Source organism: Arvicanthis niloticus, chromosome 29, assembly GCF_011762505.2.
Source record: "Arvicanthis niloticus isolate mArvNil1 chromosome 29, mArvNil1.pat.X, whole genome shotgun sequence".
NCBI lineage: Eukaryota > Metazoa > Chordata > Mammalia > Rodentia > Muridae > Arvicanthis > Arvicanthis niloticus.
This window is the reverse complement of record NC_133437.1, coordinates 4,251,474-4,273,319: the sequence shown is the minus strand read 5'-3', so window position 1 is coordinate 4,273,319 and position 21,846 is coordinate 4,251,474. Positions and strand designations below refer to the sequence as shown.

Here is a 21,846-nt window from a genome sequence, read left to right as displayed (position 1 = left end):
GAGGAGAAAATATATGTTATTAGAAAACATAAAAATGACTTCATTGTAAAAAAAAACCTGCAAACAACAACAACAACAACAAAATGACACAGCTGGATTAACATGGCCAATCAGAGAAGTACCTGAACAAACTCAAAGTCTATACTTTTCAATGAACTCCTATAGTTAGCATAGCCAAATCTTGTAAAAAAAAAAATTCTATATTTAGAGACATATGAGTATTTTTGGAAAACACAGGTGACAACATTACCCAGTGTAAACATTATGAAGTCTTTCTAGCTTTCAAAAGGCAATTTTCTTCTGTAGGAAACTGACAGATTTATCTGTTTCCAAGAAAACTCTTATAAAAGCACACAAGACGATGTATTAGCCCTTCTAAGGAGCCTCGGGAACCCACTTTGCTGATCTTGGCCCTCCTTTCTTTCTCTCTACCATGAAGCCACATGAGCCAACTATGTAATGGACATATTCAAGAAGAATTTTTTAACTAAGGTTAGGAGGAGAGCATCTCTTCACTGAAGTCCTTTTGAACAGGTTCTGTACTCAAGCACAGTAAGACGTATTGGTTAAGTGTAAATCTTGTTTATTCTGAGCCTCAAGGAAACAGAAAATATTGACATCAAAGGGCTGTTAGGAAAGAAATGCAACGGAAAAACTAAATAGAAACTGAAAATTAGTTCAATACAATTTAAAACCACTGCTATAATACTAGGCAGCATTTACTGTGTTCGCACCTTCCTGTATTTGACTCTGGGTTTTAAGCTCAGATTCTACGTATTTATTTAATTTGCTTAAAATGGAGAAGCAAAAATGAATTCAAACAAGCAAGTGATCAAGAGAAAAATGATTTTTTGCTAGTGATTTATTCTAAGCGAGAAACCCAAAACTTGTTATTTTAATTGATTATGTCATGAAGAGTTCCCGAGGAAGTCCATCCTTGCTCTTCACCCAGCCAGACAATTCCTGCTAATCCAGCAGCACTTAACAGGTACACACGTGGTTACCTTTTCTTGCCATAGCTATATTTCACACTTCTGTGCTGCAAGCTGTGCAAAAGAAAATCAATACGCCAGGTTTAATCAAAGAGCGAGAGACACGATGTTCCCTATATTTTCAATGAACCTCAAAATGACTCTGCTGTTCATCCTCAGTACAGTTACGACAGAAATATGCACTCATCAACGGAAAGAAACTACAATAGAGTGAAGTACAGAGATTTGGAACTGAAGTTCCGCCTTAGTCCATAATTGAGTATATTTAGAAGAAGACACTCTCATTCCCTGTGCACAGTATAATCAACCATTTACAGGGCACTATTTCTCTTGATGAAGGCTTAAATGTACTCTCTAGGTCAGATAAATGTATACTATTTACGATAATATTTTGAGATACATACATAATTTATGTGTTAGGGACTGTGAAATTTTTCTTCTAAGTGAAACATATGATATAGCGCTAAGGGGAAACCTCCAAGAGACTGCTGAGCTACAGCAGCAGCTAACGGAGTGCAGACTTCGTCATCATATCAGAAGCACAGGACATACAGATGTAGGTTAGGAGGAAAACACTGAGAACAGAGTGGGACTGGTGATGACTATAAGCTCAGCACTCAGCACAGAGCAGAGCCACCCCAAACTTCTCAGCTCAGTGAGGTGGAACTACGTGTGGCCACACAAGCAGCAAGAGAAAACTGGCTCTGGAATTGTTAAAAGGGCCAGATACAAAGAAATAAGAAATCAAAGTAACATATATGCTAGGAGAAATACATGTGCCCATTTGAAATTCTTTTGGTAATTTCTTTATATTCTAGTAAGAAGTTGTAAATGGATTGAGGATGCAGAATGGAGTAGGGGATTTTACTGATAAGTGCTAAAGGTACTGACTACTATAGAAAATACAGTCAGAAATTACACTTATCTTAAACTTTCTAAGACAAATTAAATGTATTGATTAGTGTGCCATTAAATACAGGACAAAAATATATTCCCAACCAGAAACTAACACTAGAATAATTTTATATATTGGAGAATGTTAATATCACTAGAAACAATCATTTTAGTATCATTCATACTTTTGTTTCAAAGTAGACTATAGTTCCAATACTGATAAGATCACAGAAGTGAAATGAAACTTGTTTGATATTAATAAAATTCAGAATACTAAAGCTTGAAAAATAGTCCCACAGCATAAAAGCCATAATTTAATTGCATGCATAATTGCAATAATTTAATTATAAACTCTTACAAAATATGGTTTCAAAAAATAAGATAGATGGCTCTTGAGAAAGCAAACTCCTGGTTAAGGTTTACTCTACAAACATAACACACACATCCAGATGCACACCTGTATACACATGACACAAAATAAAAATTTCTGATACACCAATAGTCATATACAATCCTCAGCTAATTGTATGGCCTAAAAATAGTGTCAGGACAGTGGAAACAACTCTGTTAGAAAATGTCCAATCACACGGTAACAAGAAGGAAGGGATCCACCCTTCTTCTTGGGAGATCCTTTATTACTGAAAAAAAAAAGACCTAAATGTATAACCGAATTTAGGTGAAATGGAAATTCATACAGATTTAGCACACTGCAGTTCTCCCCATGTCTCCACAGGGGCTCTTGGTAGCATCTCCCCTATACTAAATTTCATCTATCCATGAGAATTTCTATATTCCCAGTGAACCCAACCTACTGTCTTACTTCCCGTGTAGACTACTGGTCTGGTTTTGAGGCAACACTGTTGTTATCTTTGGCTGTCTTCTTTAGGTGCTTGCCACTGGGGCTCCCCTTTTTGTCATTTCTTTAAAGTTGACAGGGTAGGGTCTTCTGTTTACTTCTACAAGCATTAATTCATTTTTGCGACACTATCCTCTCATCATACCTGCACACACAGGAGATTTCTTTAAAAATTCCTATGTCTCAAAGTAACAAAATAAAGGTAAAGATGTTTGCCAAATTATCCTGAGTTTCTACCACGGCTCATGTCCATAGAACAAAATAAAATAGCTCTTAAAAACTAAAATATTTGATCTATTTAAAATCTTTGGCTGTACAGTGCTGATTTAATGGTATGTAAATAAAAAAGGCATTAGAAAATACCCTAGGGCTAGAAAGAATCATAAAAACAATTGATTTGCTCATCTAATACTTAAGATGAGAAAGATCCAGAGTCATCAGCTGACCAAGTGTACATATCAGTCATTTCCAGATCCTGCCAGCCTCACTGTGTTGTCTTACAAGATGACTGTGGAGAACTGCCAATTATGAAGCTGTCTACACACAAGATTTCTACTACTTTGAATAAACATATTAATTTTCAACTGTTAAACCTTCTGTGTACGTTCTCATCACATCCTACTGTGACTCTTGCACCCTCTACTTCCTCAGTCCCCCTTTCTTGCCTGCTGAATGGTTTGTGGAAAAGCGCCCTTTCTCCCAGGCTCCCGCTCCTTGGAGGAACTGCTTAGTAAGTGTGCTTCCCAAGTCAAGCCAAACATTAAACCTGTCATTAGCCTTTATCATCAAACACTGGAATTAGAAAAATATCTCCTTTCCCCTGTCTATTTTGTTCCCTTCTTTTATGTAGGAGGAACAGAAAATACTTCTGTTTCTGAAAATTCATATGGAGTCCTACTCAAAAACAAAACACGTTCTTTTCTCATTTCCTCAGGTTTGTGTTCTGATCCTCTTAGACTTGGTTGCTCTCTTTGCTCTGCTGAGGCTAGTATCATGGCTCTCCCTTTCCCTCCTTAAATCCTTCTGACTCCCATTGTTTTATAAAACAGTGGAATCAAATTACTAGACTCAGTCAGCAGACATCATTGCTATGATTTAATCATCAATTCTTTTTACCCATATCCTTTAAGGAACATATGATGGAGAACTGAAGCACAAACAGATTAAAGATTCTTTGCTCTAACAGACCAGGCACAGGCCTTTCCTCTATCTAGTCCTTCAAAAGCCACTGGGGACACTGCTCAGTGACAGCAACAGGCCCTGGGCTTAAGTACCAGCACCAACACAAAGGCTGACAAGCAGTCATCAGACCTTCACTTAAGGGACACCTGAGAAGATGGAAAGCTTGTTGTTTTACAATGTAGTCAATTCTGTTTATTAAGACAACTGGGCATGACTATATTGAGCCCATTTAATTTTTATAATATACAATCAAAGTCTTTAATGATGTGTCTATTTGGAATTTCATATCTGGTTGGGGTCAGGAACAGCTAAATCACTATGTCCTTTTTTAATTCTTTGGGAAGCTTAACTTTTAGTTATGTGCACCATCTTCGAGATCTCAAGAGATGCTTTCTTATAATGATTCCAAATATCTATCATCAAATGTATTGAGAAATTCAAGGAAATACTTTTAGAAATTTAAGAGAGCATGAAAAAAACAAAAAAAACAAAAAAAACAAAACGTAATGACTTCAACAGACAGGAACCATACATGATACACCTGGTCTTCAAAGAAACTTCTCCTTGCTGTGATTGATAGTTAACGTAGGGGCTCATAACTGAGTCAAATTGCTGAGAAGAGTTTTCTATTGAGTGCTTAGCCCTAAATTGGTCGTCTGAAATAACTCTTATCTCACAACGCAGGGGCGAACCTACTGGGAGGGAGTAGAAAGCAGGTAAGAGCTGAAGGATGGTGAGGAACACTGTGCCATGCTGCCTTTGGGACATGACACTACCGCCGTGAACTTAAGTGCAGTTATGATTACCTGTAAGAGACCATGTCACCAAGGACATCCAACATTTCAGCAGGCTGCACTAAATGGAGTGCCTGCAGGTTCCTAACAACACAGGGTGAAGGGTGAGCGGGGTGGCTGTGTTAGGAGTGCCTTCGGGAGTGGAAGGGAGGAGTTCCTGAGCGAAGCAAGACAGTGGACTGAGGTACATGCCGTTCTTTACATGCATGAAACTGTCAAAGAATAAGTAAAAAAAAAATCTATCAAGTTTTTTAAATATACAAAAATGGCCAGCAAGATATTTAAATCCCAATCATAAATGTCTGATACATGAGTTTTCAATTCTCTTTCCCAAAGAAAGCACGTGCTTCCAAGTACTTTTTACATCTTAGGCACCTATATACGTCTTGGATTGTCGCCTTTTTTTTTTTCATGATTCATTAAGCCAAAGACCACACCCATCATGTCACTGTATAATGCCGAGATAAGGTAGAAGGTGTATATACGACCTTATTTACATGTATATATTTTATTTTTGAAGCGAACATAGTAAGAAACATTTTACTTAATGTCAACAAGCTCCAAAGCCTTGTAGTAAAAGGCACAATCCTGGAAGGAGTAAGTAAGTGATAAGTCCAGCAAACTTCAATGGGAAATCTTGAAATTAAGCAGATGTGCTAACGCATTGGCTTATTTAGGGAGTAGTTTTGAATTTGATAGTATGGACCAGGAGATGGTGGGAAGCGCTGCGTGGAGCCTCGTCAGGCATCTGTAAGATGAGTTGCTGTGAGGGTGGAGTGGCTGTTCCAGTCCTGGCTGGAAACAGTAAATGTGGTAGGCTTTGAAGTCAGCTCAGCTTTGATGTACTCTCACAACCGGCGGAAGACAGGGTGGAAGAGGGGGAATAAGACTTCTCCATTCTGTCCTTGTGCTTTACTCAAGAAATCTTAGCAGGAAAAGAGACCAGTGCTTCTGTGAACTTTCAGCATAGCTCGAGACTGCCATTTAGTTTTTTTTTTTTTTTTTTTTTAGGATTTAATTATTGATGTGGTAGCCAATATTCTTTATTCATTTGAGTATGCGCACATGCATAAAATTATCAGAATATGTGAATTAATCAGGGGAGAATACATTAATGATGACTTTGTTTTCTTACTATGTTTTGTATGACTTAAGGAAGAGGATGTGATTTGTAACCTTGAGAAAGTCACTAACAAGGTTAGTGAAATTTTGGTAAGCGATTAAAAACTTACAAAAGGCTACAGCCTGCATATAGCACATGGTCTAGAAAGCTGTCTTGCATTAGAAACAAAATACTACATATAAATTAAGCAGGAATCATGAGAATGGGATGAAGATGTCTTGTACATTCTACGATAAAGGAAAACGAGCAGTGGACTCTGGTTTGATAGATAACAGCTTCTCTAGTTTCACTCGCTTGCCCAACCTCCCCTGCACTGTGCTATGCTGTGAGCAGAAGCCGTCAGCAACTACCAAGACACTCAGCACTTTGTTTTAGAAAGCTAAAAATTTCATCTTATTTCAAATATTTGATATATTTGCAAAGGTATTATAATCATAATTTTAAATACTTTAGTTTTGAAATTATAATATCATCGCGCCATTTTCCCCTTTGCTTTTCTTCTTTTTAACTTCTCCCAGGCTTCCCTTTGTTCATTTTCTTTAATTACCGACATAGTGTGTACATGTGCTTGTGAGTGTGTGTGTGCTTGTGCATGCATACGCTCGCGTCCCAACTGACTCACCACCTCTTCCTTTTTTGCATAGTCCTATGAATCTCATCAAGGCCTTGTGTGAGCTCACCCTGCTCTACCACCGAGCTGCATTCCTGGTGCTTTAGCATTTTCCTTACATCAACGTACTTTCTTATTTGCTTATTTCTAAGTTAAAATTAAACAAATTTAATCTACTTTCGTGTATTATACATATCTTTTTCTAATGCGTACTATAAGGAAACTTACAATGTAAACAAACTACAGTTCACTCATCAACTACCTGTGCTTTATGTATGAAAGGTGGAAAGGATTCTGCTCAGGGGTAGTAACTTATTGTACTTAAATAAGAAATAATGTGCTTAAAATATTCAAATGTCCATGTGTTCAGAGAAATAGGATTATTAGAAAAGCTATTTTATTTGGAGTTGCAAGGCTCAATAATTGACACCTTAAATGTTTGCTTAGTTACTGTGACATGTCCTTGATTACTTTATAAACAGCAAAGAATTCATAGTTAAAAAAAAGCAAAAGCTTTAATATAAAATATCAGGACACCTGAGACTAAAGTAGTAATCTAGAAAACTAAAAGAAAAAAATGTTTCCTTCTGAATATTTTTCAGCAAAGTAAATCAGCTGCCTATTGCTTAAAATGAAAAAAAAAAAAAAAGAGCTTTGTTTCCTTGACAGAAACTAAAGAAACTGTCATACACGAATGCCTTTAATGGGAGGAAAAGCATGACAGAAGTTACCCTTGCTTATGTGCTGGTGCAATAAAGTGAGATGAAGAAGAAGAGGAATCCAGAGACTGAGGAGGGTGAACTGCAGTGCAGGAAAGCGGAAGCCACTCTCTGAAACTCTTACGTGCATTAGAGCTGACTAAATATAAACCAAAGCCACTGGTAAGCAATGCGATTCAAAGAAATGGCTCATAAAAGTAGAATATTTACTGTGTATTAGAAGGTCTTATAGAGAACTTGATTTAATAGTTAGATTTTAAGTACTGTTCTTATAATTCTCATTAACTGAATACAATGCGTCAAATTTTATAAGGTAGCAAAATGGCAACGCCAATGAATTGTAAGGGTTGTAAGATAGTAACATTAAAGAAAACCAGAATATAATCTTTCAGCTACAGTAAAGGGCTGAAAATCTGTGGGTATTTATAAAAAGGCCTTTAAGATGAATTTGCCATTCCCAAAGTCATCTCACTAGGCAGGAAAGAGGAACTTGGCATGTGCCCAATAAATTACAAGAGAGCAACACCTTGGGGTCAGAGGGCACTGATGACTTCAACAAATCTCACCAGCTAAGGCAACAGATTAAGCTGCGGGGTAGCACGCCCTACAACCCTAACCTGTTAATACCTCTAGATTTTTAAGAGTGACCTCCACTCTGCTCTCCCATATTAGTTGTTAGTCACACTAATTACAGCTTAGCTGGTATTGTTGGTACCAGTTTTCCCCACCCCCAAAGACATGTAGAGAAAGGTTATCTCTAATAGCTTCAAATAACTTCAGCCAAATTCTGCTGTGCACGTTAGGAACACTTACTCCAGCTTTGAAAGAGTCTTTTATCGACATCAAAGGACAGGCACTAAAAGCAATATGTGTTTGTGAATTCTATAAAGCTTTTCATAAAGGAAGCTGTAAAAGTACGAACAGAAACTTCTGTGACTGGATCTTTAGAACGATTTGTAAAAATCTGATATATTCTATCTTTTATGCTTATGTTCAACAAAAAGGGGCTTATGATTTTGACCATAAGGAACATGTTTTACTTTAAATTTGTTAACTAAGTAATCTATCCAAAATTTATGATTTTTAGAAAGGGTAATGGAATTTCTACCATGATCTTAAAGAACTATTTTAAGCTGAACATTTTTATTAATGTTAACCTAAGATTATGTGGAGGTGGGCAGAGGACTCCAAAGCCCATGAAGATTCAAATCCCATCTGTGGTGCTGTAGTACATTTTAAACAAGGCATTAAATCACAACAGTGACATACTACCGAGATTTACAACCAGAGAGCCATAACTGAATTATCAGGATTAATATGAAGAGCTTCACACATAGGAACTGCAGGTTCTCAACACCTCAAAACATCTCAAGCCCAGGATTTGATGGTTTTGCTTTGAATGACCTCTATAAAATTTCTACTCAATCTTATAATAAGTTTTTAGTATCAAAAATATAAAAAATATAAAAAGACTGATAAATAGAAAGGTGGAATGAACAGGTAAGTAAAGACCAACTTAGTGTTTTTATGGGCTTCCCGACTGTGAGAATGAGTGTTTCCTGGTTTTGGTGACTGCTCTTGGGACTCTGCTCCTCATGTTGGGTTATGATATCCAACTTTGATATGATAATTTTTGCGTCATTTTATTATTTATTTTATCATCTTTGGTTGTTACTTCTTAGAAGTCTTGTTTTTTTCTAATGAGAAATAGAAAGGGAAGGGGGGGAGGAACTGGGAGGAGTAGAATGAGTGGAAGTTACAATAACCAAGACAACTGCTGATCTCAAGACTTGTCAACACTTTATGCCCCTTAAAGAAACAATGTCCCGAACTAAGTTTATGGTATTTCCTTTACTAGCAACTGGCAAGATGCATCAAATTTTGGCCAATTAAAATAGTCTTACAATCTATAAAATTTGATAGTTTATAATAGTTTGCCTTTCAGCATATCTAGGACTTTTTTTCATTGTGAGAACCATAATGACATACCATAGGATGCCATTAAATAGTGCTACTGTATATGAAACTGCGAGGGACACTGATCAGCTACTTCCTATTGTCTCTGAATATAGAAGAGAATAAACACTAGCTGTTTTTTTAACTTGTCTTGACTGATTTGATTACTAACATCCCTATGTCTTTCAAAGTGATATAACATGGATTACAACAGGTCTTATATAGCAAAATGATTTGAGAAGTAATAATAAAAAATTCAGAATTAGAAAAAAAACCAAAAGACAATGATAAAATCACAGATTTTAAAATCACATATAAAATTTGTGAGTAATAAGATAGACTATGAATATCTCCAAGTTAGAGGCCTTCCTAGTCTACATAGTGAGTTCCAGGACACTCAGAGTCTATATAGTGAGACTCTGTCTTGAACCCCATTACACTCCCCAAAAGATATATTTATGTATGAGACGTAGAGAGTACTTTTAGTGAGGCTTAGTAACAAATAAAATGAAAGATACATAGAGATTGAAATTTCCAAAAAAAAAATTTCAAGTAGATCAGTACAGTTTCTCATTATCTACTAAAGGATAGATATCAGTGGAAGTAGGATCAGGAGGGACATTCAGCCTGGGATATTTGCAGGGTAGATCAGTTGTCTAGAAGTCACAAGACCCTGGGTTTGATCAACATTACCACAAAGACAAAAAAGAATGAGGGAGAAATGACGGGGAGCATGATGGCATGCATGCAGACATGGTGCTGGAGAAGGAGCTGAGAGCTGTACATCTTGATTGACAGGCATCAGGAAAAGAACTATGAACCACTGATCCTGGGCTTGAGCATCTGAGACCTGAAACTGAAAGCCTGGCCCCAGAGATAAAATTTCTTCATCAAGGCCACATCTACTCCAACAAGGCTATACCTCCTAATCGTGCCACGACCTATGGGGACCATTTGTATTCAAACCAGAATACCACATGAAGGCTTATACAGCAATCTGTGGTTTTTCTGCTCTGGTTTGCTTTTCTGTCTCTTTTAGTCCCTCCACTTACCTCTTGGTTAGGTGTCAAATATTCACAATGGTCCAACTATTTTGCACTGAGCTTCAGGCTTATTCTTTTGTAGAGCTAAGTTGTACATTCCTCTAAAAGTAGCCACTTGGTAGTTATTCTAGACCTCTGGATTCCTTTCTTACTCAACAGGAGCACTCCCTGTCTATTTCTCAATGTTTTGACCTTTAGATATTTGGTCATTGAAGAGAAATGAGAGAGAGAGAGAGAGAGAGAGAGAGAGAGAGAGAGAGAGAGAGAGAGAGAGGAGAATGTTGATGTTTATTAGAATGTGAGGAAGAACAGATGTTAGGAGCCAGAGAAAAGTTGGTAGGAAATGGTCAAAACTGCAGTTCGGGAACTTTCACATTTGCCTGGGGCTGGGTATGTTTACTTTGCTTGCCATGTTCTGGTACATTGCCAGTGGCAAATGTAACATATTTTGTCTGATACATTTAAAATTAATGACTATATACATAGGTATTAAGAATAATGTAAGTGAGAAATCATATTATTACTTATATATTATTTCAAACTTTAAGATCTATGGGAAATAACATAAAATATGTATAGTCAGATAATACAGTAATATATAAACACATGTCAGTGAATATGACAGGTAAATTTTTATAGTGAATCTCAAAATGCCTATGTGATATTCCACCAAACAAATGAAGCACTATTGTCCTCATTAAAACAATGACTGAAAATCTAGACTTGCCTTTTAGTAGGAAGTGGTATTTCATTTATATATGGTTTATTTGAACAGCAGCATCACTGGATCAAGTGTGAGAAAATATTTAAATCACAAATTCAAGTCCCTTCTGTTTGTTAAGACATCTGCATGGCATATGTATTCACAAAGAATGTTCATCAAATAAATTGTTTACTGACTAACTCGGGAGACTCAGTTTAAAAATTAAAATGATACCATTTTTTAATGGATTGTGCAATTATCTGGAACCCCAAATAAAAAGGATAAGACCCTTTCACTTTTCATGAAAAATGTCACATTTCTGTTAGTATTTTACTAAAAATTTCTTGGCCTATAAGACAAAAATTTATGTCTGTCAATTAGCTACTTTAATGATGTGACACAGAAAAAAAAACCATTCTTTTTCTATCTATGGTGTGAGCATGATTGCCTTTTGGGGAGATAAGGAAATGGTTTACATTTCAAAGGCAGAATACATTTACAAGCACACTAATGCTATGCAACACTGTAATAATGTGTATAGATGATTATTACAGAAGGAATAATGTAAGGTTATAGTTAAAAATACACTTGGTGTCTTCTTATATTTAGCAATATTCTTTACAGTGCCTATAGAAACAACAACCCACTGTCTGAATGCGTCCTCTCTGCTGGTTTTTGCTGTTTTTACAATGCACATACTCAGAACAAATGAAAGGAGAGACATGATTGATGATGGCACCCTAATATGATGACAATGGTGGCTGGCAATGCTTGGCAGCACTGTGGCCAGCCTCCGTCTGGTGAGATGGTTCAGAGTCAAGGTGCTGAGTGCCAGGTAATTTCTTTGGGAAAATGAATTATATCTTCATCAAAGTATACATGATCTCTTCTCAAGTAATGCTTTCTGCTATCACCAATGCGCTCAACTAACCTGTTTTCCAAATAAGAGCCTGCTATCTTCTTTAGTCCCAGGGCTTTGAGTTGAGACATATTTTCAAATTTCCAGAGAAGAGACAAAGTATGTAGCTCTGCTGTACAGGGCATATTTAGTCTGTTTAAAGCTCTGGATTTGATTCCCAGAAAACCCCTTTCCTACACACACACACACACACACACACACACACACACACAGAGAGAGAGAGAGAGAGAGAGAGAGAGAGAGAGAGAGAGAGAGAGAGAGAGAGAGAGAGACAGAGAGAGAGACAGAGAGAGAGACAGAGAGAGACAGAGAGACGGAGACAGAGAATCAAAAGATAGAATGTAAACTGGAAACAGTGTGACTATGATTAATAACTTTTCTTTTTCATCGTGGTGTTATTTCCCATTTAATTCTTTTGTAGGAAAATTGTCTTCTGTCCAACTGTCTTCCTAGATTTTCCCTGGGAGTGGTAGATGTATGGGTTAAATTGTGGTCCCTTCAAGTACCTTAAAATATGTATTTCTCATAGATAAGGGCTTTATAGAGGTAATCAATTTAAAAGAAATACTAGGATGGGTCAGGCACTAAGCATATCAGTATGATTAGTATCTTATATAATATGAATAAAGATATGTAGAGAAGGGAGATGACAAAGAATCACATAAGGTGATTTCATGCAAGGAGAAAGGTGACACCCTTGGCTTATAGTTTGTCAACAGACCAGTCCCACCCAATCTTCCTCTGAGACTCTTTCAGCCTCCAGGGACAATAGCTTCTGGTTTAAGCACCTACTTTGAGATATCCTGACAGCCCTAGAAAGCAGGAATAGAAGATTTCAGAAAAGGCAGAGAGGGGTGGGCATTAATCCAAGTCCAACTTCTGTTACAGTAACGAATACCCGAGATAATAAACTTTTACAGAGACAAGGTTAATCTGAGCTCACTGTTTTGAAGATTTTAGTCCATAGCCAGTTGGCCTTGCTGGTTTTGAGCCTTAGAGGAAGCAGCACACAGTGGTAGGGACATGTGGTAGAGCAAAGGCATTCCTCTTAGGTTCAGAATGCAAAAAGATGAAGAAGTGAGGCCAGGTCTTCCCCTTCCTCATGGAAGCCTTCCCATTAGGTGCCACCATCTCCAAGCTGGACCAAGGTGGAGACCAAGACTTTATTATGTAGACTTTGGAGGACATCTGGACTTTTCTACATCCAAATGATAGACACATTCCATGAAGGAATTGTATCAACAGTAGAAGGCTCAAGCTTGCTTCTGGGAGGATAAATGAGAGGCAAGGTGATAAAGAAGGAAAGCTTGTGTACTGCTCATTCTGATGACCAGTGCTGCCCTGCTCTGCCCACACCTGAAGTGTGTACTGAGTTCCGAAGTCAATCCTGGACATATCACTGTGTTCTTACATATGAACATTATGTACTTGTAGGCTGGAAACATTAGAGATTATTCATTTAAACTATATCATGTGATATAGTTTTCTGAAAGATCCTATCTGAATCCTTTAGGGAAAAATGTTAGAATTTGTCCCTTAAGTAGTTGTCAGCTGTCTGATAAGGAAACAGATGTTATAATTTTTTTTTGAGACAGGGTATCTCTTTGTAGCCCTGGCTGGCCTGAAACTCAATATGTAATTCAGGCTTTGAACTCACAGAGATCTGTCTCCCTCAGCCTCCTGAATGCAGACACTAAACATGTGTACTTCCAAATCTAGCTTTATAATTATATTTCAGCCATTATCATCATCATCAATGACATTTTTCACTATAAAAGTTTTCTGGAAACTGAGAGTGTCCTTTTTCAATAGTTGGGGCTGCCTGTTGTTCATATGATGGTTCTCAGAGCTGCAAAAGAATGTTTTCTGTGAGACGTAAATGAAGTATAGGTGAGTTATGACAGCAAAATCATGAAGAAAAATTATTGAGTGCTACAGAACAGACATAAATTTCCTGAAGATTTCTTTCACTACTATCTATATTCATTATCAACTTTTCTTTTTTGATTTCTACATATAAACTAAGGCTTTTAAGTGAAGTAACTTGTTTAAAGTGACAGGGACAGTGGGTTATTAAACTCATACTGAAGCCCCAAAACAAACACTTATATGATATAAATGTACATGTACCCACAACCCAAGCAATAAATCAACTATTGTGTGACTGTATAAACATTTCAATTTAGTTTAAATTTTTGTTCATTTATAGGACAAATAGAATCCCCCCAAATATTTATAGACTGAGGTATTAGCGCCCGATTATGACTGTTCAGAGATAAGATCTTTACAGAAAGTTCACTAAAAAGAAGTTATTAGAGTAGACTACAAAATAGACTCACAGCCTTACACACACACACAAAAAGATGTGAACAAGACACCTACAGATTGGGAAAAAAAATCTTCACTAACCCACATCCAATAGCGGGCTAATATTCAAAATATATAAAAAATTTAAGAAGCTAACCTCTAAACAAGCAAACAACCCAATCAAAAAATGGGGTATAGAATTAAACAGAGAATTCACAACAGAAAAATCCTGAATGGCACTTAAAGAAATATTCAAAGTCCTTAGTAATCAGGGAAATGTAAATCCAAACAACCCTGAGATTCCACCTTAGACCAATCAGAATGGGTAAGATCAAAAACAGGTTGACAGCCCATGTTGGCGAGGATGTGGAGAGGGAGGAACACTCCTCCATTGCTGGTGGGATTGCAAACTGGTACAGCCACTCTGGAAGTCAATCTAGAAGTTCTTTAGAAACCTGGAAATAGATCTATCTGAAGACCCAGCTATATCCCTCTTGGGCATACACCCAAAAGATGCCCCACCATACAAGAGGGGTACATGCTCCATTATGTTCATAGCAGCCTTATTTGTGATTGCCAGAAGCTAGAAACAACACAGATGTCCCACAATGGAAGAATGGATACCGAAAATATGGTTCATTTATATGATGGAATACTATTCAGCTATTAAAAACAAGGACATGAGGAGTTTTGAGGGCAAATGGAAGTAGAAAATATCATCTTAAGTGAGGTAACTCGGACCCAAAAGACATGCATGGTATATACTCACCAATAAGTGGATATTAGCCAAAAAAAGTACAGAATACCTAGGATACAGTCTATAGAACTCAAGAAGGTTATCAAGCCTAAGGGCCCAAGTGAGGATGCTTCAATCCCACTTGGGAGGGAGAAGAAAGCAATGATAGGAGGCAGAGGGAGTGAGGGACCTGAGTGGGAGGGGGAGGAGGAGGAGAAAAGGGGAACATGATCAATTATTGGGGAGAAATAGGAGAGAAGCTCTGAGGGCCAGCAGAATGAATGGAAATATGCAACTACAAGGGGTGGTGAGAGGTAGAGGCCTCTCTAGAAAGTACCAGAGACCTAGGAGGTGAGAGAATCTCAGCAGTCAAAGGGACAGACCTTAGAGGAAATGCCCAACAGTGGGGAGAGGGAATTCTTAAAAACCACCTCCAGTAGAGGGACAGGGCATAAAATGGAGGAATGGGGTTCCCACCCCACAGCCAAAAGCTCTGACCCAGAATTGTTCCTGTCTAAAAGAACTGCAGGGACAAAAATGGAGATGAGACAGAAGGAAAGGCTATCCAGTGACCGGCCCAACTACTGATCCATTTCATGGGGAGTGGGGCACCAAGGCCTGACACTATTACTGATGCTGTGCTTCAGACAGGAGCCTAGCATGGCTGTCCTCTGAGAGGCCCAACAAGCAGTGGACTAAGATAAAAGCAGATACACCCAAACATTGGATTGAAGTTGGGGACACCTGTGCTTGAATTAGGGAAAGACTGGAAGCTGAGGAGGAGGGCAGCCCTACAGGAAGACCAGTACTCTTAACTAACTCAGACCTGTGAGATCTCTCAGACACTGAGCCATCAACCAGGCAGCATACACCACCAGCTGGTCTGAGGCGCCTGACATATATACAGCAGAGGACTGCCTGGTCAGGCCTCAGTGAAAGAAGACTAGCCTAACCCTTGAGAGACTTGAGGCCCCAGAAAGTGAGGAGGTCTTGCATGGAGCGGGGGCCATCCTCTTGGAGACAGGGGCAAGGAGGAATGGGATGAGAAACTGTGGAAGCGTGGGTGGGGGGCAACAACTAGATTGTGAAAAGTAGAAGTCAGAGGAAGAAGAGGAAGAAGAAGAGGAAGGAGAAGGAAAATGGGAAAGGGAAGGGGAAGGGGAAGAGGGAGGGGGAGGAGGAGGGGAAGAAAAAGGGGAAGGGGAAGGGGAAGGGGAAGAAGAAGAAAAAGAAGAGGAAAAAGAAGGCAGCGGCAGTGAAGGCGGCAATAAAGGCACAAGGAGAAGAAGGTATCTGCAATCCAAAGAGATAATCCTGAAGCAGATCCTTCCCTCAGTGCTCTCAGACAGAACCAATCAACACACGCTAGATCTTGAGTCCAGACTCCAGAAGAGTGTGAAGAGAGATTTTGGATGTTTAAACTATATCATGCTATATGGTTAATCCAGCTACTCTAAAGCACTTTGTCTGAAAGTCTTATAAAATGGTATACCAATGTAAATTTGCTTTTGAGTCAAATGATTTATATTAAAATTTTCAATTGGATTCTGCAGTTTAAAAAATATTAAAAGGATAGGGCATAAAATTGGGAAAAGGATATGTTGGGGGAATCCTGGGTGAGCAGGGAGTGAGGGCAGAGGGCAAATAATAAAAATCATAGTGTACATGTATGAAATTCTCAAAAAATAAATAAAAATATTACAAGGAAACAAGAACCCCTACAATAGTTTGTATGACAGTAGTGAGTTTTAAGTATTTAAGACTTAAGGATTCTACTGTGTACCAGGATGGCTTCAACTGGATGAAGACAGAATTCTAGGAACTAACCTTGTTTTTCAACTTACAAATCAATAGATTTCATTTGTAAATTTTTAGTTTCTTCAAAACTGACAAGCACAGAGGGTTGCGTTTTAAAAGCAGAATTCTACGTATAAAGACAAGAGGGTGGCTTTTGTAGAGCAACCCACAGCCATATATGTTTTACTTAGTTTTCAGTTCAGTGACTTTTTCTCTAACCCTTGTGTTTAAGCCTCTAAAAAGATCCTTAATAAAATTCTGATTCATAGAAGAAATTTTATATTACTCAGTCAGTAAGAGTCTTAAATTTGTTCATTAACATCCACTCTAGAATAATAAATCAAATTAAATAAGCATATAGCATAACCTCCCTGGCAACTGTATCCAGGACTAGAAAAGATCCTAGTCCACTAATGCAGAAAGGAAAAGAGAGGAGTAATTAGGAACCAATATAGTCATTCTCTTGCAGAAGAAATCACATATAAGCTGTACAGTTTGGGGAGCAATGAATTTGAAATGTAGTGATTTTATGAGAAGGCCACAAGTTTTACTGTTTCAACTAACTCTTTGGTGGTCAGACAGTGGAAGAATACATAGGCAGGTGTACTTTGTAATTACTTTGTGATTTTGATGGAAGCCAGAAAGAGAGAAGCCTACGATGTCCAAGTTCAAGCCAAAGCAGATGATTCTGTGCAGAATTCACAGTAGGTCTACTAGCTGCAGAGAGGCAGCAGAATGGCCAACAACTCATGTCAAGAATTCAGAGTCTCTCCCTGGGCTTGCTGTAGACTCATTCTCTGATGTCACCAGGGCTTAGCGTAAGGATTCTACTGTGTACCAGGATGGCTTCAATGAGATGGAGACAGAATTCTAGAAACTGACCCTACCTTTCAACTTAAAATCACTAGATCTTACTTGTAATTTTTTTTTTTTTTTTGTTAAAAAATGACATGCACAGAAGGTTCTGTGTTAAGGGCAGAATTTTATGCTTTTGTATACTTTTTAAATTTGAAAATAAACATTTTGAAGTATGGAAGTGATTTGAATTATATTATATTCTATATATGAGTTAACTACACAAAGGTATATAAACACACAGATAGAAATTTTAAATTACCATGATGCACGGGAATACAGACATATGACAGGTGTCTTTACTTCTTGAGCAATACTACTTTTGAATTAATGGACACTTGATTTTTAAATATCCCTAAAATATTATATTTTTAGCAATGTCTTCTTATCCCTAACATATTAGATGCATTTGTATCTCTGTGTATAAAGATATGTATACGAACTGTTTACAGAAATGTCTTTTATGGAAATAACAAAACCTACCAAAATTGAAAAGGTTATTTTATTCTTTTAAGAAGTGCTTTATAATGAGAAACTACTATTTTAGAGACAAAAATGACTGGGGTAATTCTGGAATGTTAAATTTCTTACAGGTTTTCCTCAAATATTGTTAGAACTTATGTAAATTGATAAGTGTAAGCCATCACCTAACCAGACTGAAAGAAAGGCCCACATAATCATCTCATTAGATGCAGAAAAAGCCTCTGACAAGCATTCCTTCATGATAAAAAGTCTTGGAGAGACTAGGGAGACAAGAGTTATATCTCAAATAATAAAGGAAATATACAGTAAGCCCAGTGCTGACAGCCACCCAAACAAGGAGAAACACAAAGCATTTCCACTAAAGTGAGAAGTAGACAAGAATATATACCCTCTCCGTACCTTCTCAATATAGTGCTTGTCATCTTAGCTTAAGCAGTAAGACAAGTGAAGGACACCAAATGTATACAAATAGAAGAAGGCAAAGTCAAAATATCTTTACTTATACACAATACAATTTTACACATAAAAACCCTAAAAATGCCATCAGAAAACTTCTATAGATGGCAAATACTTCCAGCAAAGTTAAAGGCTTGTATGATTCAAAGATTTAACATACTAGGGAAATAAATTAAAGAAACTATCAGAAGATGGAAAGATCTCCCATGCTCATGGATAGGAAGGATTAACATAGTGAAAATGGCCATCTTACCAATAGCAATCTACAGATTCAATACAATACAATCCCTATAAAAATTCCAACACAATTCTTCTCAGATAAATGGACAATTTTCAGCTTCATACAGAAACAAACAAAAAAAAAATCCAGGAGACCAAAAACAAAACAAACAAAACACAAAACCAAAACAAAATTCTTGAATAATGAAAGAACTTCAGCAGTTCATAGTATACATCATAGTATAGATATAAAAACAGACACAAATTTTACTGGAGAGCTCTAGTAATTAAAACATCATGAATAGATATAAAAACAGACACACTGATCAAAAGAATACTTTAAAAACCTAGACAGAAGTCTACATACTTATGAACACCTGATATTTGAGAAAGAACCCAGAAATTCATACTGGAAAAGACCATATTTTCAATAAACTGCTCATCAGATTGGATGGCTGAATGTAGAAGAATGAAAATAGACCCATATTTATTACCCTGTATAAAACTCAACTCCAAATAGATCAAAGACCTCAGTATAAGACCAAATACACAGAATTTAATAGAAGAGAAAGTGGGGATAGTTTTGAACTTATTAAATAGTACAGGCACTAAGAACAATAATTAATAAATGGAGGCTCATGAAACCAAAACGCTTCTGTATGGCAAAATACACTGTCGTTTGAACAAAGCAGCAGGTCATAGAGTAAGATTTTTTTTTTTAAAACAACTACACACCTGATATAGGGCTAATATCTAAAATGTACAACTGAAAAACTGGGTATCAAGAAAACAAATAATCCTGTTAAAATGGGGTACAGATCTAAAAAGAGAATTCCTAAAAGAAGAAATTCAAATGGCTAAGAATCACTTAAAGTAATGTTCAACATCGTTGGTCATCAGGGAAATGCAAATAAAACTACACTGAGATTTCATATTACCTCACTAAAAGTGGTATAAATAAATAAATAAATAAATAAATAAAATGATGCTTCACTTTGGCCAGGGTATGGAGAAAGCGGAACACTTATTTCTTGCTGCTGCTGGTACAAACATGTGGCCACTATGGAAATCAGTGTGGCAGTTCGTCAGGAAGCTGTAAATAGATCTGCCTCAAGATCCAGCTACTGTTGTGCACACATCCAAAGACTCCACATCCTACTACACAGACACTTGCTCAAGCATGTGCATTTCTGCTTTATTTATAATAGCTAGAACTTGAAACTAGCCTATAGGATTGTCAAATAGACACAGAAAACCGTACCAGTTACACAATGGAATATTACTCAACTATTTAGAAAAACAAAACCATGAAATTTACAGACAAATGGATAGAGCCAGAAAAATTTATAATCAATGAGATCACTCAGACCCCTCCAAACAAACACAGCCTGCATTTGTTTATATGTATATGTTATCTGATAAGTCTTCAGAAAGCAGGCTACAAATCCCTATAACCACAGAGGTTTGGTATAGAGTAAGGGATTGGTGAGGAGAGAATGAACTCCCAAGGATGACAAAATCAAATACAGAGTAATGAATGGACAGGGTGGGGGATTAGTCCAGAATGGGAGGATTAGATGGAATTGGGGAAGGGAAGAGGGCTGCGCATGGTGTCTGTGTTTATGTTGTGTGTGTGTGTGCGTCTGTGTGTGTGTGTGCGTCTGTGTGTGTGTATAAAATCACTGGACATCTCTTGCAGCTAAGTGAAATCTCAGTTGCCAGGAATGGATTACATCTAACTGAGCTGTTGGCCAAAGGAGCCCCATAGGAGCAACTCAGGCTACGGCCAAGGCTATTGCCTCTTTTCCACAAACTGATGGTAATGCTGTATTGCTGAAGACAATACCTATGCATATTTGAATATGGAAAAGGTTAGCTAGATCATAGCTGGAGCCTTCACCCCTATGTGTTCATGGTACTGGAAGGTACTCTGTACATTATCAGAGGAGGAAGGTAAACATCAGCACAGCTACAAAATCTATCTGCAGTGGTGGCATTCCTGCAGGTAGTCTGCTGCACTAGTGGCAGAGAGGTTGTGGGAGTAACCAACTACTCTCTGCTTGGATTTAAGACCCAGTCAATGGGATGAAAACTGACACTAGGCGTATACAGGCCACAGTCCTACAGAAAATTCAAATACTACTGCTCTGCTAAAAGAACAGTAATAATTATAAACACAAATAATTCTGCTAAACTCATAGGTCAGTGTCTTCCTCAGCCATCAGCAGAGAAGCCTCCTCCTATAGTTAATAACTGGACAGTATGTGGAGAATAAGAGACTTTGAAAAGCTCAGTCCTAAATGGATGTCTCGATACCATGAGTGGCATTCTTAGAAGGTGTGGTCTTGTTGGAGTAGGTGTGTTACTGTGGGTGTGGGCTTTAAGACCCTTACCCTAGCTGCTTGGAAGCCAGTATTATGCTAGCAGCCTTCAGATAAAGAGGTAGAACTCTTAGCTCCTCCTGCACCATGCCAGCCTGGATGCTCCCATATTCCTGCCTTGATGATAACGGATTGAACCTCTGAACCTGTAAGCTAGCCTCAATTAAATGTTGTCTTTATGAGAGTTGCCTTGGTCATGGTATCTCTTCTTATATGATACACACACACACACACAACATAGCAGTAAAACTCTAACTAAGACACTCCCCCTGGTACTCAGGTAACATTTCAGAGAGAACTTGGAGATAGGAACATCAAGGAAACAAAGTCTTTTAGAAACAAAAGGATTGACAAACATAAGAACTCGAAGAGCCTGGGAAAGCGTGCACAGGGACAATACAGGTCTAAGGCTGGTGGGGTCCTAGGACCAAGTGTAGAAGTGGACATGAGCCCCCACCCTTTATCCATAAATTATCTCCAATTGACAACTGATCACAAAGGAAGAGTTAATTTTCTTCCATGGAGTTTCATTAGGTTACAAACCACACTTGAAGACAGGCCTTATGACTAGCAGTTGACAGCCAATACAAGATGAACTCAACAGTATTTTTGGGGTCTTTTTTTTGGGGGGGGAAGTCTCATAATGCTTTGTCTGGGCATTTTTAAAAACTACCCTTTTCTTACATAATATCAATTTTAATTCTGTGTTTTTATGAGATTTCTGTATGTGTGTATTTCTGTGTCTGTATATGTTTCTTGTGCATTTTCTTCAGTTCCATTTTTTGTTTATTTTGCCCTATTATAGTATTTTGTTGTTGTTC

General features: G+C 37.6%; 1 protein-coding gene across 7 annotated transcripts in view; it reads right to left on the bottom strand.

Moving 5' to 3' along the window:
* Positions 1–21,846, bottom strand: part of Arb2a (ARB2 cotranscriptional regulator A) — a 404,275-nt gene that overhangs the window by 78,016 nt on the left and 304,413 nt on the right. The window contains exon 11 of one of the 7 annotated variants that reach the window (XM_076927065.1): positions 567–1,046. The exons of the other annotated variants lie outside the window; for them this stretch is intronic. Coding sequence (XP_076783180.1) covers positions 1,027–1,046 — 20 coding nt within the window. The 3' untranslated portion in view covers positions 567–1,026. Of the gene's footprint in view, positions 1–566; positions 1,047–21,846 lie in introns of those variants that run through there. 7 annotated transcript variants of the gene reach the window in all.